Raw genomic sequence first — 21044 nt, 5'->3', positions numbered from 1 at the left:
AAAGCATCTGCCTTCCCCCCCCTCTCTTACATGTCAACACTAATGCCCTTTTTGAAAAGAGGAAAAGAGAGAGAGAGCCAATTTAGCACAAACCATCTGTCTACTGTAGTGAGATAATACATCTGTTATACTGAGGTGGAACAGTAATGTAGATTTGATTTTTACTGATGCATGGAGGAACCTGGTACAAGGTTACATGTCGGGTTACATCAGTTTTTACACCACTTTGCCTTTTTTTGGGGGGGGGCGGGGTAGTTTTGCACTCCCAGAAGCATCTCACACACTCATAATCACACACACACACACATGCACACTCACAGGCCATGTGCAGCCTTATTCGGAGCACGGTTTTGGTTTTTCTTTTAACTTAAAAAACAAACTCCTGCTCTCTCTATGTTATGTGTTTTGCCCCCCATTTTCCTGAGCTCAGTGAGTAAAGTCCACTCCTGCATATTTAAGGTTCTCTGTGTGTCTGGAGCTGAACTGAACTATCTAACAAACTGAAAACTCTTATTTTCTGCTTATATCCTTATTTCTAATTCATACTGTTCATCAGATATTTCCTCAGTTAAAACATCTTCCATGCATCTGTATCTCATTGTGTTCTTTTGCTCCTCTTAGTTCAAAATCAAACATTAACTGCACATTAGTCCCTGTTAGAACAAAATCTCTCTTTAAATATTAAAATATTCAGTGTTTTGCACCATCAAATATTCAATAGCATCCATTTAAGGGCTGTAACAGCGGTCAGGTCAGGAAGCAAGTGCAGTGCGGAGTGCAGTCAGTTTGCTGAGTGAGGGGAGGATGCAGGGAGAGGTTGAGGCATGGATGGATGGATGTATCACTCTTTCTTGCCCTTTATTTTCTTTCCCCTCCTGCCTTTTTTTTTTTTTTGTAGCAGGCGCTCTGGCCCCTGCAGCCAGCAGGCTACAGTTGAGTCCACAGAGTGCCTCCATCATATCTACAGCTCTCTGCGTTAATGTCCCCCGAGGCACCCGGGGGGGGGGGGGGGGTGTACAGCGCTCAGCTCCTGCTCAGACCCCAGCCGAGCCCATCTCAGCCCAGACCACCGCTGCGGCCTCTCGCTCTGACTCCTCTCTCCTCTCTCCATCCATTATGCAGCCAATAGTCCCCAGCTGCAGCCCTCACATCGCTCTGTTCACCCCTACATTTGCCTCTCTCTCGCTTGCCTACTCACTCCCTGTGTCGGGTTAAGTTGTTCACTCACTCATTCAGACACTCAATCAGCCATGAGCCCGACAGTCAGTAATCAGCCTCACATTCACACAGGACACATAAATCCGCCAGCCGTGTACTCTGTTATTGAAGTGATAGACTGAATCGAGTTTTAATTGAATTTAGATACATCTTCATAATTGCTGACAATCATTACACAAGATATTTACAGTCATTATGAAATATTACAATTGGAATTTACAGAAACTTTGTACAAAATATGCCTGACTTCAATGCCTGGATAGTGGGGTCCTTGTTAAGTCGTTTCTGGAGAACAAAACATTGACCCAAAAGTCACTGGTGTCTGGAAGTGCTTTAGTTTCAGCAAGTAGATGCTTTTAGAGTCCATTAAAAAGAAAGAAAAGAGAGAAAAGTCCAAAAAGTACAGAGTCAGCAAAGTTGTGAATTGTGTTTTCTTTTTTTCCTCAGTTAAATTGCTCTTTTCTTTTTTTCTTTTTTGACTGAATGGAACATTTGATCTGTAATTCAACTGCAAAAACAACAACAGAGACCATTTAAATAGAATAAATTCGTAATATTTACACAATAATGTGAGTACTGATTTATAAAAATGAATCATCTCTTTTTCTTTAAACATGATTTTATGTTTATCTACAGTTTTTCAAAACAGAAACCTAATCACAATGGAACGCATCATACTTCTATCATTCAATTCTACTGATAATGATGATTGTGGATTGCCATATTTATGCAGCAACTCTGGTTGCAATGAAACTCAGCTCATCTACCAGCAAAGTTCTTACACCAGCTTAAAGTCGTGTTAAAGCCAATCTCCCTCCGCCTCTGAAGCTCCTCACACGATGGCAGAAAGTACGGAGGAGTCAAATGTTCATTTTAGAAAAAATAAAAGAAATAAAAAGAAATAACCACGTGGTGAAATGGACTTGATTCTGTCAGCACAGCAAAAAGCAAAACATAAACTTGGCCAAAGCGTCAGTGTCCAACAGTCCAACTGCTCTTTCCCTGGATAATTCAAGCAACCAGACAACCAGAAGAAGCCTTTTTCCAATCAGCACTGGCACCACTTAAAAGCCACGGGGATGTCCAGAGAAAAGAGCGCCCCCTGCTGTCCACCTGTTGTCATCCATCCGATGCTCAAACCATGTCCGCCCGGGTGGGGCTGCGCTAAGCCAAAGCTGCAAAAATGGTAACTGACAGACTAACCTCAACTAGTAAAAACTAAAATGTTTTGCGCTCCATCATCATTATGACTGAGATGCAAATGAAATCAAACATAAGCATGCTTTTAAAGGATGTTTTTGATATACAGTAATTATAGGAAAATAGACTATCAAGGATGACTCCTTTAAAATCATTTATAAAGCTTTCCTGGATGCAGACAGCTCGGCTACGAAGTAAATAGATACTAAACAAAACAAATCCTTAAAGTATATGCAAACACAAGCATAAATATTTGATCCACAGAGAGTAAGCTACGAATGACAAATATTAGTGATATATTGAAATTCTGGAACAGGCACCATTTCTGTCTTTTTGAAACTTGCTCTTCTTTTTCGAGTGTTTGTCAGTCGTTTTTAAGGTGTTTCCCAGTTCCTAAAAGAGTCACTGCTGACTGAAGTGTTGGGTGCTGCTGCAGTCCATCCAAAAGTCTTTGCACTCTCTTCACTTTTTTCTAAAATGAACCAGCTAAAAAAGTTGGTGCACTGTTCATCTCTCATTCTCTCACTTACATCATCTCTCACCTCTCTTTCTCCATTTCTCTCACGTCCCCCCTGAATCCCCCATCTTTCTCTTTCCCCACCCCCTCCCACCCCCTTCCACCCCACTCTCTTTCTTTGCACGGCCGCCATGAGCCGGCCACCAGAACGCCGCCGGGTTTAATGGACGTAGTAGAGCCAGTAGACCACGTTGAAGAAGGAGAAGACGGTGGGGAAGATCATCCTGGACCACTTATCGATAGAGTTCACGTCGGACAGGTCTGGGATGTTCACCTTGAGCTGGGAGGCCCGTCTCCGTAGGCGTGACTTCTTCTGGGCGTGGCGCTCCAAGGCGCTGTGGCCATAGTTCTGGCGGGCCATGGCTGCCCTGCGGTACTGCAGCGTCGAGCTATCGTAAGCCAGCATGGTGTTGCGGGGGTCTCCGGGCGCTCCCAGGCCCCGGGACAGATCCCCGGCACCACCCATCTCGTTCTTCATTTCCAAGGTGCTGAACAGGATGTTGTCATCGGGAGTCATCTGTGTGAGGGTGTAAAAACAGGTGGAGCCATGAGAAGTTACTGCCAAAGGGAAATCTTAGAGTGTATTTAAATGCAAACTAAGCCTAATAAAATTATTATTCAAAACAAGTGCAGCTACAATGATCATTAAGTAATTCACTGTGTAAAAAATACTGATGAGGTGCTAGAATGGGTAATGCAAATGAGTCAAAAAGTGTGTTACTTACAGTGAAGAAAAATTTAAGCACTCGAAAAGCACTAAGTAAATTATTGATCATCTGTCAATAAATATCTGAGTGATAATACGACCACAAGACTATGAGGTAACATTCCTGGAAGAGCACAACGCACTCCACAAACTAATTCTCATGGAGAAATCTTCATTGTCATCTCAGAATTTCAACCAGAGTGTGGTTAAAATTCTGTCGATTCACAAGACAAACTAAATTAAAAAAAGAGAAAAGCAAAGGAAAAAAATGTGACAGGAGAAGGTTGAGAGAAATAGTAAGGACTTTGCAAAGATGGAGGAGAGGCTAAAAAGGTTCGGGGGGAGCAGGTCAGGAAAAGACGTTGTGGGAAGTGAATTCGGATCAACATTTCTTCATCCATAGCCTGACTTCTGAGGGAGAAAAAAAAAAAAAACGTCCCTATAATCCAATCCTGTCCCGCTGCAAATGGAGCCTATTTGTATTTTGTTGTTTTTGTGTAACTCACTTTGAAGCGAAGCCACTTTAGTTGGCACTATTCATCAAACTGCAAATGATCTCTTTCTTTTATCTGACGATCCTTTTTTTTCTCAATTGCTTCACTTACTCTTAAGAGATTCATCAGTTGCCTTTGAGATTGTACAGTATTTGTGTCTAAATTATATTATCTTAAGAGAAGCTACTGATCTTTTCTTTTTTTTCTTGCCATATTTGTCATTTCCCATTAATTTAGATGTACAGCCCAAGTTAAGACTAAATTAATGCCTGCAGAAATCAAACTGCTAAGCCATGTTTGTCAGGAAAATGCATGAAGAGCAAACCAAGAGAGGGAAAAACACAATGGTGGGAGTGATGATCAAAGTTGCCTTAAAAATCTATAGAAATCAAAGAAATGCACAAAAACTACAGCATTTTCCTCTGATCTGGGTTGATTCAGATTGATGACATTGTTAGTTTTGACTTTCAAAACCTCCAGTACCTTATTTCTTTGCTCGCCTAGTCCTAATGCGGCATCGTCCACAAAGATGGGATCCCACATCGAGTCATATGCGTCAATTTCCCTCTGTTTCATTCTGGCATACAGAGCATCATCTCTCTGAACTACATTTCCCACCAGCCACTGCAAGCATACAAAATCAGCACTGTTACTTAGGGGGAAATCGTAGCTTGCCACACTCAGAAGGAAAGGGTGTTTTATTTTTTAATGTCGCTGTTGTTCCTGCAACTTTAGCAGCTGAATCAGATTTAAAGGGAAGGCTTTGGCACCACAGCCAGTGATTTTTCCAAGGCGCCTTGCCCTTTGAGAGACACAGAAATATGGAGATAAAGTAAAAGCCAGTCATTGCTTCTGCATTCACTCTTTCAGATCCTAGTCTGAGTAATAAAGTTGATACACAAGGCTAAACCAGTGAGAAACGGAGAGCTAGAGCAGGAGTAAAGAGTGCTGGTAAAGGACATAAAGCATTGATCACAGCATCACATTGACCTTGAGAGGAGAAGAAGTCATTTGCTGCCACAGAAACAAACAGACACATTAACCGACAGCACAGATGCCTCTAGAGGGAAGAAGCTGCCCCGCACAACCTACCTTGTTGGGGTCGGGTCTCAGCTTCTCGTTATTGGCCGTGGCTGCTTTCTCAGCCGCCTTCTTCTGCCGCTGGGGGCCCTGGCCGAAGAAGATGTAGTTGACGAAGGCGTACTCCAGCAGGGCCAGGAAGACAAACACAAAGCAGCCCATCAGGTACATGTCAATAGCCTTCACGTAGGGGATCTTAGGGAGCGTCTCTCGCAAGTGGGTGTTGATGGTGGTCATGGTCAGCACCGTAGTGATCCCTGGAGATCAGCGGAGTCACACGTTTAGAGAGAGAGTGAAGTTTTTGGACGTTGTTATGTTACATTTTTAGTTATGCTAGTAGCATGGCTCTGGGTGATGGTAATGTTGGTCCACCACTGAAATATCTCAACAGCTGTTGAATGGATTAAGGTAACATTCTGAGCAGACATTCATCGTGTCCAAAGGATGGGTTAGGCTGATTTTGGTGATCATCTGACTTTTCCTCTAGTGCCACAGCGGGTTGACATGTGAAATGTCTCCAACTGCTGGCTGGATCACCATGAGATTTAGTGCAAACGGTCATGTCTTCCTCAGGATGAATGGTATTCATTGTGGTGATTCAGTATTGTCCTCAGTACTTAGGTGTATGACCAAATTGCTGCACACTATTGACATACAGATAATAAGCACATGTTAGCATCCGAATATGTTCATCTAAGATGATGTAGCATGTTAGCATGCTGATGTTTTTACTTAGTTTAAAGCTCGGCCATGCCTAAATCACTGCCTATTTAAATATAATGCAATACATTTTATTTGTATCTATATTCTGAGTGTATACATTTACGCACTACAAAGTGCCTGAATAAATTTCACGGTGGAATAATTTTTAAAAAGCAGTCAATGGCACATACACTGCTTTCTGCTAGCAATGCAATGCTAGCAATTTTAAAGATAAGAAAATTACAAAATGCTGATGATTAGTAAGGTCTGTCATCTACATTTACTGCTCATTATTCAGCAAACTACTGAGTGTCTATAATAAAGGGAGGAGTGGATGAGGGAGTCCTGTTTCACTGAAATTTGATTTACATCAGAATAACAGAGATCAGGTGCTCATCTTCAAAGGATATTTGCATGTGCTTATGGGCACAGGCATCCATGATTACCTGGTACATTACATGTTTGCATTTACAATAAACAGACAGGCCTGAATGAACGTGAACCCATATGGATAAAAAAGATCCCTCCAAGCCTCCTGAGACTGAAACTGTGTGTGTTTCATGTGAGTAAAGTTTGTATCCAATCATGTAACCAAATGGACACAAAACAAACTGTAGGCTATATGAAAAGCACAGCATCACTGTAAACATCTGCTATTAGTCACAGCACGATTCACCTGTTTTTTTGACATACACGCATTGTGTTTGATACATTAGTCATCTGCATGCACAATCTGCATTTGGTCAGATTCACACGTATTATAAATAACCCAGCAGCCAGCAGTGTCACTGTAGCATGGAGCCTCATCTCTCATTGGCTGCGCTGGCTCGCTGCACGTTCTCAGGACGCTGAGAGCAGGCACATCTTTAAATCACGTTACCCTCCGAATGCACCGTCTCGGGCTCCAACCCGCATGTGTCCCACTTCAGAAAACAAATGGTGTGTGACAAGAACGACACACATAAAGCTCAAAGCCATTTCCTCTGATGCTCTGCCCTGTCATACCCAACTTTAACACTGAAGGGAGCTTTGTGGCATCTCATTTTAGTATCAGTGGTAGTCTGACATTGGTGTAAAAAAAGAAAAAAACATTAATTCTGATGTACAAGGTGCATTTAAGCAAATGTTGCCACTTTTCGTTTGGCTGTAATTTAGCAGGATCCGGCTCTGATAAGCCAGGATCTCCGGCCAATGAGAGGCTCCGATAGACAGACAGGCAGAGAGAAAGACAGCACGCTTCAAGGTCGAGCTGCAGCGCTTCTCGCTCTGCATGAGTCATGCATATAGTCATCTCTGAACAACAGACATTTAGCCAGGCAGCCTATCACACACTGCTATCACTCACATGCTCAGAGCTAATGAGGAAAAAAAAGTAAATGCTGGGAAAATAAATAGTCAAAACAAGAGACCAGGCTAATGACAGACACGATAACGTATAGATGTGAAGCCAGTCTACATGTGAAAGGCTCAGTGTGTGTTAAATGGCTCTTTTTATGGTCTGTTATCATTTAGCTTTGGGTTATTTCCCAGGGTCACTGTTCAGCAGCGGCAAGGCAATCCTACCCAGGGCCACTCTGGCAGCTGAGGCGTCGTAGTTGATCCAGAAGGAGACCCAGGAGAGGATGGTAATCAGGATGGAAGGCATGTATGTCTGCAGGATGAAGTAACCAATGTTCCTCTTCAGTTTGAAACTGAGGGACAGGCGGGGGTAGGAACCTGAAGGAGGAACACGGAGATAGAGAAGTAGGATACAAATAGATTTTCCTCAATGACGCCCACAAAAAGCTATATTTTCCTTGACACTGGGGAGCCTGCCACATCCATCTCCAATATGACGTCTGTTTTTATGTGTATGTATTTTAATGTTAAAAATAAAACTGGGTTATATTGAACATTTTTCAGTTACAGTAAATCCCCCTTTTCCTAATAAACCGTTTTTACAGCAAACACCTGCTACCACACAGTCAAAGGACCAATGACAAACTTGATGGCTGCGTTGTTTACCTGTAGAGAAGACCACGTTCTTGGAGATGAGTTTGTAGTCGACAATAGAGAACTGAGGCAGCTCTATTCTGTCGACCCCGGACACTGCGCCGTCTCCACCTCGCCAGTAAAACTCGATATCGTCTGTGGTGTAGCCATCTGCAGAGAAGAAACCAAAGCCAGGACACTTAGAGAAACATTATCGTCATCCATTAATGGTCCATAATACATAATAATGTCGTGCAGCAGTGTTAAATGTCAATGTCAGTGGTTTTGTGCGTTTTAGCCCATTCTCTACAAATACCACTCATCATGTTTTAGAGCATGGTCCCAAAGTACATCTGTAGGGGTCAAAAAATGGTTAACAGACTTGAATAGGAAAAGAAGAGAAAAACATTTCTGCTCCGTTAAATTAAATCCTGTGAAATAGCATAGTTTTAGCATCTCAGGCCTCTAAAAATTAACAAATATGAGGAGGGATTTTTTTTCCATGAAGTTGTTGGAGTGAAGATTTAAGATTTTACAATGGATTTTCCATCGTCCAGGTAGCCATTGTTTCTATTTACTTCACTACCTACTGTGTTACAATGCATCATAACACAGTGGGTAATTTTTAATGCCTGCATGTTGGTGTTTTCAGGTGTTTGCTGGAAGCTCTGAAAACATCATTCAGCAATAAAGCAGCAATTTCTAATGCAAGAAAGTAATTTCTCAACATTAATGTTCACCTGGTGTAATTTTCCAGCAACATACAGTAGATCTTAAATACAAGGTTGTTTAACAATCTTTCAATTTTTGCATATTGGAACTTTCTTGAGCAGACCAAGAAGGAAGAGGTAAAAAAAAAAAAACAATCATCAATGTACACAAGTAACAAATTCACAAAAAATGTAGCTACATGTTCACTGTGATGAATTACTATCTCAAGCAAGACTGATTTCATAATCTCTGTACATCAACCTTAGCTGCAAGGTGGGATAGTGATTAAAAATATTTGTATTTTTGGAGAATGGCTTGTACTTGTGAAGTATGATCCCTTCAGAACATTAAAAACAAAATGGCATTAGAATTTGAAGTTGTGCATAGTATGTTACTTGAATGTTAAAAAGTTTCTCACAATATCAGTTTCTACACTGAAAAAAAAAACCCAACTACAATGAATAGAAATGATGAAATGATGAAATGAGAAAAACTGTGTGCAGTTGCAATGCTCTATCTTCAACACCAGGGCATTTTTCCATTTTGAAGCATGTTTATATCAAAGCAAACGTTTGCTATTTTAAAGCTACGTAACACTATGAGCAGCAGAGATTTGGAGCATGATGTGTTTAGTGCACATGGATGGAAACTGTTGCAGTTGAAGTCAGGGGACTCCAGCGTTGCAGACTGTCTGTCTCTGACACGAACAGCGTCGCAGGCAAACAGGGAGCAGCCATCTCCCTGCGCCGAGTTCTACTTTGTCTGCCTCATACTCAAAATAGAGGCAGTGACCTATTCAGATGCGATGAATAATTAAACTCTGTGGCTTTGGTTTTTTAAAAATTAACACATATTTCTTTGTTGCTGTGGCAGTGACATTCAAGGTGAAGTTAGTCACGGTGCTTGTGTTGGGTTGTTACTGGTTGGACAGGCAGCTAACTTCACCCACAGGCCTTTTTCACAGCAGACATTTTGACTTACCACAGCAGGAAAAGCACAGGTGTTACTAATAATATCAACAGTGGCTTTGTTCTACATGAACCTGCATGCACAATCCCAGCACCCTGAAACTGAAGACTGAACAGCCATCACTCATTTTATCACCTCTGCTTTTCCTATTCTAACATGTCTGCTGTGAAAATAAAAGGTTTCTATCTCTGATGTTGCTCTGGGGATGTACATCTTGAATCACTGACATTTAAGGCTGCCATTTTTCTTTATTTCCAAACAATATTTTATCTCAGTACTCTGACCTATCCTGTCTGTGGCATTCAGCTTCACACCCACATGCTCCTTCTTTGGATGTAAATCTTAAAAAACAGGTCACAAATGCATCATTTCCATTCTAAAAAGGGGTAAATAATTTACCCAAACACCCGGGCATTGTAACTTTTAGCAAACATTAGTCAAACAGGAGCAAATTGTGCATTTGTTGGGGACTATTTTCAGCTGCGGATTAATACACATTTGGTGCTCCAGTGAGTCTTTACAGCAGCAGGATGGTGTATGTGGGATTTACTTAAAATAAACTCATATTTTTATCAAACATAATGAAGGATCATGGCACCCAGTACACTGGTGTGGCTCATTAATGTGTTTTTAATAGCTTTTGGACAACAATGGAGTTCTATCACACAGGTAATGCTTGTTAATAGAATCAGTTCATTGTTGGTTCTGGACTTTTTGTGGGATTAGTTAAACATTAGAAAAGCAAAGATTATCACCAGCCTTATTCTTGTTGCATTACTTTCAGAAACTGAATACATCACAGCCCTCATGCAACACTCTTGCTACAAGTTTCAGTAGAAATACATCTATTCTTTTCCCATCAGTATGCCGTAATTATCTGAATTAATGCAATGATAAATATTTATTGTTGTTGAAAATTAATCATGGTATTTACTAAAGGGGTCTGGTGACGCTGATGGCTGTGGAGCTTTAATATGGTTGATGGTTGAATTTGTACACCAGCAGATACAGTTAGCTCTCCCTCCAGGTCTGCACCGTCATCATCCCCGCCTTGTGCAAACCCCTGCATCACCCCAATTAGGGCCAAGTCCACCATGCTGCTGTTTTGATGTGCAGTTCAGTTCAGTTCTGATCAACCATGACGGGGCTGGGATCAGGAGGGTGTTGAGGAGTTTGGGGAAAGGGAGGGTTTGGCATGAGGAGCGTCATAAGGGAGCATTTTATGGCCTATCCATAACTGGTCAGTCATTTTGTAGCTCCATTAGCTCTGGACCATTGTCTCTATATGTTCTCAGAAAGATGTCAGTGGATTACATCACTGCACTCATCCTGGGCTGTCATGTGAGTCCCACAAGAATGACATGAAGAGATAGACAATGCAATGTGAGCTCCAGGATGTGCACATACACATGTGGGTGCATATTTGCATATGTACGTGTGCAATAGACCTTTAGTATTGGATGGGTAGAAATCAATTATTGCTCAGCGCAGCCCGGCATATGAGGCCAGTGGCCTGAGCCACAGTAGTGAGCTGCTGATGTATCAGGGGATCTGGGGTTTTAAGACTTGTGTCTGTTAAAAATGCATCAAGTTTATCAAGGGAAGTGAGAGTTCTCTAGGCTCATTAGTCTGAATAAAATAGCATGCTCTGGCATGAAGCGATTCCAACGTTAAAACCGTTGCCAGTTAATCCATATGAGAGCAGATACTGCCTGGTGATCAAAACTGGAGCTGTGTGTGTATGTGTGCGAGGCTGCGTGTGTGTGTGTGTGTGTGTGTGTGTGTGTGTGTGTGTGTGTGTGTATTTTGTGTTGGGCTGGCTGAGTGAGGAAGGAAAAAAAAAAGAGAGAGTATGAGTGATGGTGAGAGAGATAAAAAGGCTGGGAGAAAAAAAAGAGAAGAGGATGAGACTGTGCAAAGAAAGGAGATGAGAAACGAAAAGAGAGGAGCAGCGAGAGGCGGTTCTGACCCGCACTGTTTTTGTGCTGCTTCACGCTGCTGGCAATGGTGTGATCAAACCCGGAAAGACTGAGCCCTACACCACATCCCAGCCCCATAATCCTTTTCTCTGGGGACCCAGATAAAACACGCAGAGGACCTCATCTTTCTCTCTCATGTTCCTCCACGCTCCCTCCCTCCCTCAACTCGAGAACGCCGGATCACGTACAATTACAAACTCCGTGTGAAATGAGCTCTTTGTACCGTACAAACATGGAGGCAGTTTTGGGAGAAAGCGGCACATAACATCCACAATCAGCACACCCCTGAAACACTGGACCTAATCAGGCTCCTCCACGCCTTGGGAAGCCACTGCAGTTGGAGTTGAATTAATTAGGCTGGATGTTATCAGTCAGTGAGCCATTAGTGATGTTCCTCTTCTTGATGCGTATCTCTTGATGTCTCATCAGCCTTTCTCAGCATTTTACACGCAGCCTTATCAACCTTCCTTCTACCTTGCCGCCGACCGGACCAGCAGACTGTTTTGAGAACCAGACTTCAGAGCTGCATGTGTACGTGGGATCTGTTTAATTCTACGTCTGTGTGTGGGTGTGAGAGCTGGTTGTCAGGGACAACGGTACTTACAGCTTTCGATCTCCAGGGTGCAGTTTTGCTCATCTAGAGGGTAGCGACGCAGGTCCATCATGCAGGCTGCAGTGGTGGTGATCCTAGACACAGAGTGGGATGGAAAATATAAGCTTTATCAACACAGAGCCGACTGAGGCCGCCACGAACAGTCCAGTTTGTTTCATTTGACCTTGACAACAGAGTAGGATGTACACGCCAAAGCAGGATGATGACAAACCTCTGTAAAGCAGGAGCACCTGACATGAAACCTCTGAAAACAAAAAGCTTAATATAATATATCCAAGCAGAAGTTTGTTGTAATTTTAACAAAGCCTGAGTTGAGAGGAAAAAGAGTAAATAAAATGATGGGTCAGTAGCTTTGCTCTGTCTGCCCTCTCAATGTGTATTTCTTGTTTTAAGGATCTCAAAAGAAACCTCCTGCTGATCCCTCCTTTTCCTTAACATTTCCCCTCTTTCATGTTATAACCCCTCTCTACTGTATCCTCCTCTGGGTCCCAGATCCTGGCACCGGACTACAAAACTGCAAAAAAAGAAAAAACATTCCTCTCTCTTCTCCAGGGCTACAGTACAACCCCAGAGCCCAGTTTATTGCTGGTTTGATGCCCTTTTACTTTTACCCTTCAACCATTTTATCCTCATCTTTTATTTGGACCTTTGTAAGTTTTAATGTTTGTTAAAATGTTGGATTTTTGCTTTTATTGGACTGAGTGAACAGGATGCCAGTAAACAAGTAAGTAACTGAGTAAAGGTTGAATGAATGAATGAATGAACCTGAACTGTGACAGAACATCTGCATTAGCTTTTTCGAGCTTACAGCATTTTATAGCTCTCTAACACTGAGTTTGCAATAAGTTCAAATACATAAAGAAAATGCACCAGCTAATTAGAAAAAATAAATAACTGATGAAAGACAGCTCTCATGAGATCTCAGAAAATAAATATTTGGATTTACAGTTCTATTGTGACATTTATGTGCACGTTGCATCATTTCTTGTTAATACAAAACAGTAAAGTATATTTCTTTCTTATATGCTAAGTGCAGTACACATGGTTAGTACTGTATGTAGTGTTAGAAGTGGGACGATGTACTGGTTTTATTTTCATTCCATAAGAAATCTAGAACAGGGTTCAACCTCTGGTCAAACAATCCTGTAATAAAGAGCCGCCGAATGTGAGCCAGCCGCGTCCGACAGGTTCACTCAGAGCAACGTACTTCCTGTTACACACACGACAAGTTGGCCGGAGCTGAGACGGGCTGGCACCCGGCCGTGCCAAACCCCTGAGGCTGTCTGAGAGAGACTGGACACACAATTTAACCACAGGGACTAAATGCAGCATCCTCGACTTGTAAGACAAACCAACACACACTCATACACACACATGCACACACACTGATTGATATAAAACATGATAGCATCATGCGACCATTAACAATAATAGCAGCCTGTGGGAAAATTTCCAGTATAGGTTGAAGTATTTGTCGTGACCTTGGGTTTCCCTTGTCATTGTTGGTTACAATCAAATCATGGGTTTGTTGCTTTAGTGGTTCATCCATTCATACATGACGATGAAAATGGTCTGTGAGCACTCAGACCTCAACCAACTACTGGAAATCATTAATAGTAAATACATGACATTTTCAGTCTAATTTTATAGGTCATTTTAGTCTATTTTTGAATCCTTAATGTCTTACTTTATTAACTAAAGTGAAAGAAATCTGCCTGCGACTTAATTTTAACAACTGCTGTGTAGTAAGATAATCAGTTCTAGAAAGTTCAGACTTTGAGGGCTAAAGTAATAAACAGAAATGACATGAGGATCGATACAGATAAAATACTTACACAATAGTAGTATATGAATTTATAATGTAATATTCAAATGTAATGATATAGTGAGTTTTCTGGAAAGTCAATTGGGAACATATCCATCGAAAAAAAAATTGAAATGAAATGTCTGTTTTTGGTTGACTTGATACATATTGAAGGAGTAGCTCCATGGTATAAAAATGACACATCAACACTGCGTACTGGATATTGTCGCATATCTCATCCCTGCTTGGTGACAATGCTGCAGTGTTTAAACAGAAGAGTGAAAATTTGAACTTGACCCAGTCCAAAAATCTTTTTTGCGCTGTACACATTTTAGAAACAATTCAGAACTCCTCTGTGCTTAGAAAAGAATAAACTGTTCACTGGGCAGTAAAAACTAAATCACAATATCGTCCTTCTCTTCATTTCAACCACAAACTTATCTTGAAGAGTGCTTTGTCTTTAATAATTAAGAGGAAAAGTTTATTTGAAATCCTTCTACATAAGACTTGCAGCTCCCCTGGGCCCAGCCTGGCAAGTTTGGGATTTCATTTTTCGAGATGTAGAGACGCACAGTCTTCCTCTCTCAGGCTCTCTACCTCTTTCTCTGCCTCCTTTTTCTTGCTCTCTGGGCTCTTATGTAAGCGCCAGTTAGCAGGGCCATGGTGCACTGGGGGATTAACACAGGAGTCTTATTTCTGTCCTAGTTTACCCCCCCTCTTTTTTTTTACGGCCCCAACTTACTGGGATGTTGTGCTCGCCAGCAAGTCACTCATCACTCACCATCATCTCCACCACCACCACTAAATCATCACGGTGGCAGAGGAAGCACAGGGGAAAAGTGGAAATGAGGCCAAAATGGCAGGGGTAAAAATAACAGCCTATTTATAGCCCACCTACATCATCAGCAGAAGTCTCGAAGCTTTTTTGTCTGAGCCTCTGCATCACTGATCAAGAGCCACTGCTGCATCCACTGGCCTAGCTAGCATGCCCGATACCCACGCTAACAATTAATAAACAGCTAAAAACGAGCAAGGAGAAGAGATGGGTGAGGATTTCTCTGCAGGATTCCCTCCCTGCCTTCGCCTCTATTCCTCCTCCTCCTCCTCCTCCTCCTCCTCATCGTCATCTTCGCTGCAGCGAGAGTCTGCCGTGGACCTCTGCAGCAGCAGCAGAAGCAGCAGCAGTGATCATGAAGCACAGGCTTGTTTGCTCTTCATCAACATCAGGGCCGGTTCCTCTCTCTCATCCCAACCTGCCGGAGGAGAGGCCACGCTCTAGCAGATCACGCAGATTCAAACACGCTACATTTGCTCTGCGTCGGAGCTAATAGGACATGGAGTTCTAAAAAAGGCTGTTTTGTTTTTTCCTCCCTCTCTCTCTCTCCCTCTCTCTCTCTCTCTCCTGTGCATGTTCCCTCACAGTTCAGCCCGGGCTATGTGTGTGTGTGTGTGTGTGTGGACCCCCCCTAAGGCAGCCTGTGCACCTTTATTCCAAATGACCTTGTTTACGGACATAACACAACCACCACGAATTCCCAGACAGAATCTCATTTCGAGGGAGCGTCACAGCAGCAAGAGACCCGAATGATTCCTGTGAGCAGGTTACAAACCTGTGCAGCCTTTAATTAAACTGACAAATTATTACATCGACGTCGTAATGAAGTTAGGGAGTTAAAATTAAGATGGAGAAGCTCCCTCCATTTTGGATAGAGAGCGCATGTTGAGCTGAGGAAACATGGCACGCAGGATTGTCTCTCCCTGCTCAGGCACTGTTGCCAAATTTGAAAATAAAATGTCTGCAGTGGCCTCGGCAAAGATGCTCGTATGTGTGCCAAAGCATGCCAAATCAAAGGAGAGGTTTCTTAATTTCACAGGACAGGCACATCCAAACACATACAACATGCAAGCCATCCCGCTTGATCAGTAGTTTTGAGAGAGAAATGGATAACTTTGAAGGCGATGCTGAGCCCGTATTGATGGTATTGACAGAAAAAAGGGCTTATTTAAATCCCTCTCTTCCTCCACTCAGCAGCTTTCTCCTCCTGGCCATGCGATGTCATCTATTGAGCTGCAGAGTGGAACACTCCTCGCCCTGACAAAAGAGGACGTCAGTCTCCATAGCACAAGGATATGTCCTCTCACAAAGGGAGCTACAATATTCAAAGAGAGAGCGAGGCAGAGAGAGGGCGAGAGAGAGAGAGAGATAGAGGGGGGGAGGGAGAATCCTAATAATTTCTCCATTTTGAATGAAGTCTGACCTTCATGTCTCTTTCTTTCTCTCTGGCTCTCCCTCTTTTCTCAATCCCACTCTGTGAATTTTGAGCAACATGCATCAGAAGTCATGCACTGAATGTCTTTGGTTTTTCCTCTCCTCCTGCATAAAATATCAAGCTAAGTGGAGTTGGTGTTTTTTTTTCTCCTGTTGTGTGTGTGTGTGTGTGTGTGTGTGTGTCTATTCTCGTAGCCTGGGCGGTATCTGTGTTATTGGCTGAGCCTTTTCAGGGGCTGGGTAATTAGATCAGACTGCCTCTCCCCGAGAGTCAAACCAAGCTCTAAAGTGACAGTTGGGAGCACTGTTGTAATTTTCTGCTCCTCCTGATAATTGAAGGCCAGGATTTGGCAGGATCGGGATGCACTAAATATCCAGGGAATAAGGAGTAAACAACACCCTCACCCTTCCTCCTCCGCATGCACCCCAAAAATAACATGTGCCCACTCGCGAGCACCCACTCACAGACACAGATCCTACACACACACACACACACACACACATACAACTAATGCCTCCTGCAAACTAAACAACACTCTAATCTATTGGTGTTCCCCTGGTATGGTGTTAGCTAATTTCAGTTAGTTCAGCACAAATCCACGTTCACATTTGAGGCCAATAATATGTTTACTTTTACTGCTTATTATGCCAGCATTTAGCGGGACAACAACATTTCCTATGGCGTGACATATTTACAAGTGTTTGAGGTTTAAAAGAAGGCAAACATGTAATGAAACAATGCAGGAAAATTCATTTTGAACTTGTGTAGAGTTGGAACAAGAGTACAGGAGCAATTGTCTATTCTGCATTTAGGATTCATTGCATTTTTTCACCCTTCGTTTAAAGGTGTACTCCGGTGATTTAGCATTGCACTTGCATGAGATTAAAGAGACTCAAAAGAGACACATTTAAAAGAGAGTGATCATACCTGAAGCAGCATACATCAATATATTCGCACTTTTAGTCTCTAGTATGAGTCAAGCTCTCAAAACACTGGATCCTACATTTCCCATGATGCAACCAGATGGCATCTTTTCATTAGACTCACTGTCCCTGTAAAATCCCATATTTTCAAACTCCAGACTCCCAGATGGCAACAGACTTTCTTATGAATATATTGTTATTATTCTTCAAGCTTCAAGCCGAAAATAACCCTGATGATGTAATAGTGTTACTGTAGTGATGTCATCAGGGTTATTTTTGGAGGTCGTGGTCCTGCAGAACCAGAAGTGCTGTATAATGTGGAGTAAACTGACTCTGACATGAAATTAGCATAGTTCCCCTTTAATGTTTTTTGCACATGATCCCTGACAAATTCATTTAATAAAATCAATAAAATATTGAGATATTTTAATGCTAAAGCTCAAAGGAGAGCAAAAAAATGTTAACCTTAATTAGAAGTATCTCTATGGTGATAATTAGAACATACACTGACCTTCAGTGGCATTTACTCGAGTACTGTACTTAAATACAATTCTGACGTACTTGAGTTCTTCTATTCTATGCTACTTTATACATCACTGCATTTCAGGTGGAAACATTTTGCTTTTAACTCCACAACACTGCTGCAGTTACCAGGGTTACTTTACATGTAAAACATGTGATCAATTAATAGAACATGATGTATTATTAATTCAATGCAAAGTAGTTAAATTTTGCTTCAGTAACATGAACATGCTGTTTATATATGAAGACATCTGTTACTAATAATAATATTACTATATAACTTTTGACAAAGGTCATTCTGCAGTATTTTACTTAACTAAAGGATCTAAATACTACTTCAACCATTGCTGATGTTTACACTGACTCTGACAGGACACATGTGTGCGCTCACATACATCCTGCTCTGCCGTTTAAAACACTGTGTCTCCTCTCTGTTAGCCATCTCCTCCACATCCACACTAAAGCCCTGCTGCTGCAACCAGCCGGCCCGTCTCTACAGGTATGTGTCAGCGTGCTCAGAGCACACAGGCATCTGGCCGGGCTGACTCTGACAGCAGCTTGTGTCTGGACTTGCTAGCATCAAATAAAACCTGGACCAAACCCACGAACCAAATAATGGAGGAGCCGGGAGGCAGCCGGCACTGACAAGGACAACGTATCTGAGGTAACAACCACATCTCTCTGCTGCACGCACACCCTCAAATTTTACAACAGCCCTCTCCTAGCCTCCATTGCTTTTTGGCTGTTCTACAAAAATATGTGTTGGGCTTATATAATTGAGTCAGAGCGTTATAAATTACATTTCTCAAGTGTTGAAACAAAATGTGGCAATGAATAATCTGGTGCAGTGCAGATACTTAAATTTTTTAAGCAGTCTTTGCGCAAGAAGGGCATCTCAGTCTAGAGAGAGAATGACTGAATGCTGCAACATCTTGAATTAGCAACAATAATCTCATCTTTTAAATGCGGACACTAATCTGAGATCATTAGCTCACACACACTCACACACACACACACGCGCACAAAGAGGAGGCGACAGATCAGAGGAGGCAGCAGCACAGTGATGGACGGGCTGTGCTGGCCTGTGCAGTCAAATATGCCGCATCAGTACAAATACAGATTCAGTGTTTGTATTGAACTGCTACATTATTGATTATGAGTTATCAATTATGGATGACAGTCTCCTCAGAGGCATCACAGTCCAACACCACAAAGAGATGTCTTGTAGACGGGCTGAACCATCCTGCAGAATCAGACTCAGTTCGGCTGTTTGTAGCACCCTGCTTCATTATTGATCACAGCCGATCAATTATTGACACTGATGATCATCAGGCCGACGTGAAAGGCTTAAATATGAAGGGAGATACCTCCTATACACAGCTGTTAAAGGATAATTCCGCTTCGTTACTCCATAGGTCTTATTTTTGTAATTGTATGTACCAAACCAGCTTCTGAGATCTGAGAACATGGCAGACATGCTGAAAGATGGTTTCAAACATTTCTGTTCACTGCTGCCTTTTCTTAAAGCTACAATACGTGAAGTTGTGGAAATCAAGCTAGCTCCATCATGAGACTCAATGGCAGCCACTTTGCTCCTCTCACCCCTCCCTCTCCCTGCTCCACCTGGCCCTCTACCTGCATCCTCATCTTGTTCACTGTCTCTGCAGGAATCAGGAGCTTGCTAAACTGTGAATCAGCTGTAGTGACGTCTTCCAGTTGCTAATGCTAGCTTGAAGCTCTGGTGTGAGAGGAGCAGTTGACCACAAGCACATTCATGTATTGATCGATGGTTGTGAGCTCCCACCCCTGACTTTGACTGGTTAGAAAGGAATATCTCTGCACTGCTGCCAGGCTGTTCAATGAGTCTGGGTCACATTACTTTTTCTATGTATTGCTTTGCAGTGTGACTGTATTATAATTTTATTGTCCTGTTTAACCTCTTTTATTCAATTTTAGCATTTCACTTTCTGTCATATTTTACTCTTTTGTCTTGTTGTAATGTCTTTCTCATCTACACCTTGAATTTTCTTGTTGTCTAAAGGAGCTACACAAATAAGCTTGCCTTGTTGTGTATTCTTTTTTAAAATCTTGTTAATAATCTCAGAGATGTCTTGATAACCATTTGGAGTTGGGCTGGAAAACCCTGATCTTAACTACTTTAATTTTATATAACAAATCTCTATAATTGATCAGGAAATTTAAAAAATCAGTCTCTTGTGGTCAGCTTGTTTTTAACCAACAATTTGCTTAATATAGTTACTGCTCACCCTCTTTTCTTGGCAAGCCTGGAGATTTATTTTATGCTCATCTCACATGTTTCTTTTCCCACTGGGATTTTTTTTTAGCAGTATTTCTTGTTCACAGATCGCAGCTGCTGCTTTGTGAGAGCAGCTACCAAGGTGTAAAAAGACGTAATTATCCTTTAGTTAAAGGTGGCTGTGCCATACTGAGCAGGAAAAGTAAAAGCCACAATGGTTTTAATTCAAAATTCAATTTTAAAAAAAGCCTCACTCAGATCAATGCATCAGATACAATCACATTAGTCCATTATGCATCATGATCAAGTTGTTAATTATGACACGATATGAAGGGCACATGTAAAAGGCTTACCTGAGTCCATAAAGCACTGTCCCGTCAGGGTGGAGACGGATCATCCTGTTCTTGACTGTGACTCCGTGAACGAAGGACTTCTTGTCATTGAGGAAGTAGGTGTCGGGGACCCACAGCTGATCGGCCACTCTGTTATCCAGAGTCAGGTTGTAGGCGATCTCAGAGTAGGACAGACGCTTGTCCCGCCACGCTTGCTGGAAGTACATTGTCAAAGTGTAGTCCTGGAGGACAGAGAGAGGGGTGGGGTCCATTTAGTGAAGCTAGGACTCACACTGAGAATCAACAACACTGGTATTAACTTTGGCTTTAAAGCCAGGAAACAAACACTTTATAGCTAAATCTACTGACTAAATCTTTCAGGTAAGTAGAGGAATATGTTTTATTTCCACTGTCACCTCAGCTGGGAAACATATCAAGCTCTGTCAGCATGTCATTCTGCGCTAACATCTGAATGTGACTCCACAACAGGCTGTATGGATTCTGCATAGTGAGAAGGTCAGCCAAAAGGTCGCTGGTGGTCTGAAAGGCCATGGCCTCTACTAGGGGCCTTGATGGCTGGGGTTGGGGGGTTAATATTCAACTATCCTCACTTAATTTTAAGACCATAACCAGAGGGGAACTTTCTCAGCTATGACTATTGTCTCAAGCTAAAAATATCTGCTTCCACTAGAGCGAATGAAGCCACTTTCTGCTTTATAGAGACGACGCTGCCTCTAATGCAAAGAGTGAGTGGATCTCTGCAGCTGCGGCTTTTT

At 42.1% G+C, this 21044-nt stretch overlaps 1 protein-coding gene across 2 annotated transcripts in view; it reads right to left on the bottom strand.

The window, feature by feature from the left end:
• Nucleotides 1-1316: 1316 nt before the first annotated feature.
• gabrb2a (gamma-aminobutyric acid type A receptor subunit beta2a) overlaps nucleotides 1317-21044 on the bottom strand; it is a 31316-nt gene continuing 11588 nt past the window's right edge. The window contains exons 4-10 of one of the 2 annotated variants that reach the window (XM_018675725.2): nucleotides 20290-20510; nucleotides 12152-12234; nucleotides 7922-8059; nucleotides 7481-7633; nucleotides 5228-5472; nucleotides 4619-4759; nucleotides 1317-3452 (exon numbers count right to left, since the gene is read on the bottom strand). In XM_018675725.2, the coding sequence (XP_018531241.1) occupies nucleotides 3096-3452; nucleotides 4619-4759; nucleotides 5228-5472; nucleotides 7481-7633; nucleotides 7922-8059; nucleotides 12152-12234; nucleotides 20290-20510 (1338 nt within the window). In that variant the 3' untranslated portion in view covers nucleotides 1317-3095. The remainder of the gene's footprint in view (nucleotides 3453-4618; nucleotides 4760-5227; nucleotides 5473-7480; nucleotides 7634-7921; nucleotides 8060-12151; nucleotides 12235-20289; nucleotides 20511-21044) is intronic. The other variant, XM_018675726.2, reaches the window with a different exon arrangement.

This window comes from Lates calcarifer, linkage group LG8 (genome assembly GCF_001640805.2).
Source record: "Lates calcarifer isolate ASB-BC8 linkage group LG8, TLL_Latcal_v3, whole genome shotgun sequence".
Classification (NCBI taxonomy): domain Eukaryota; kingdom Metazoa; phylum Chordata; class Actinopteri; family Centropomidae; genus Lates; species Lates calcarifer.
This window is presented reverse-complemented; position numbering and strand designations above follow the sequence as displayed.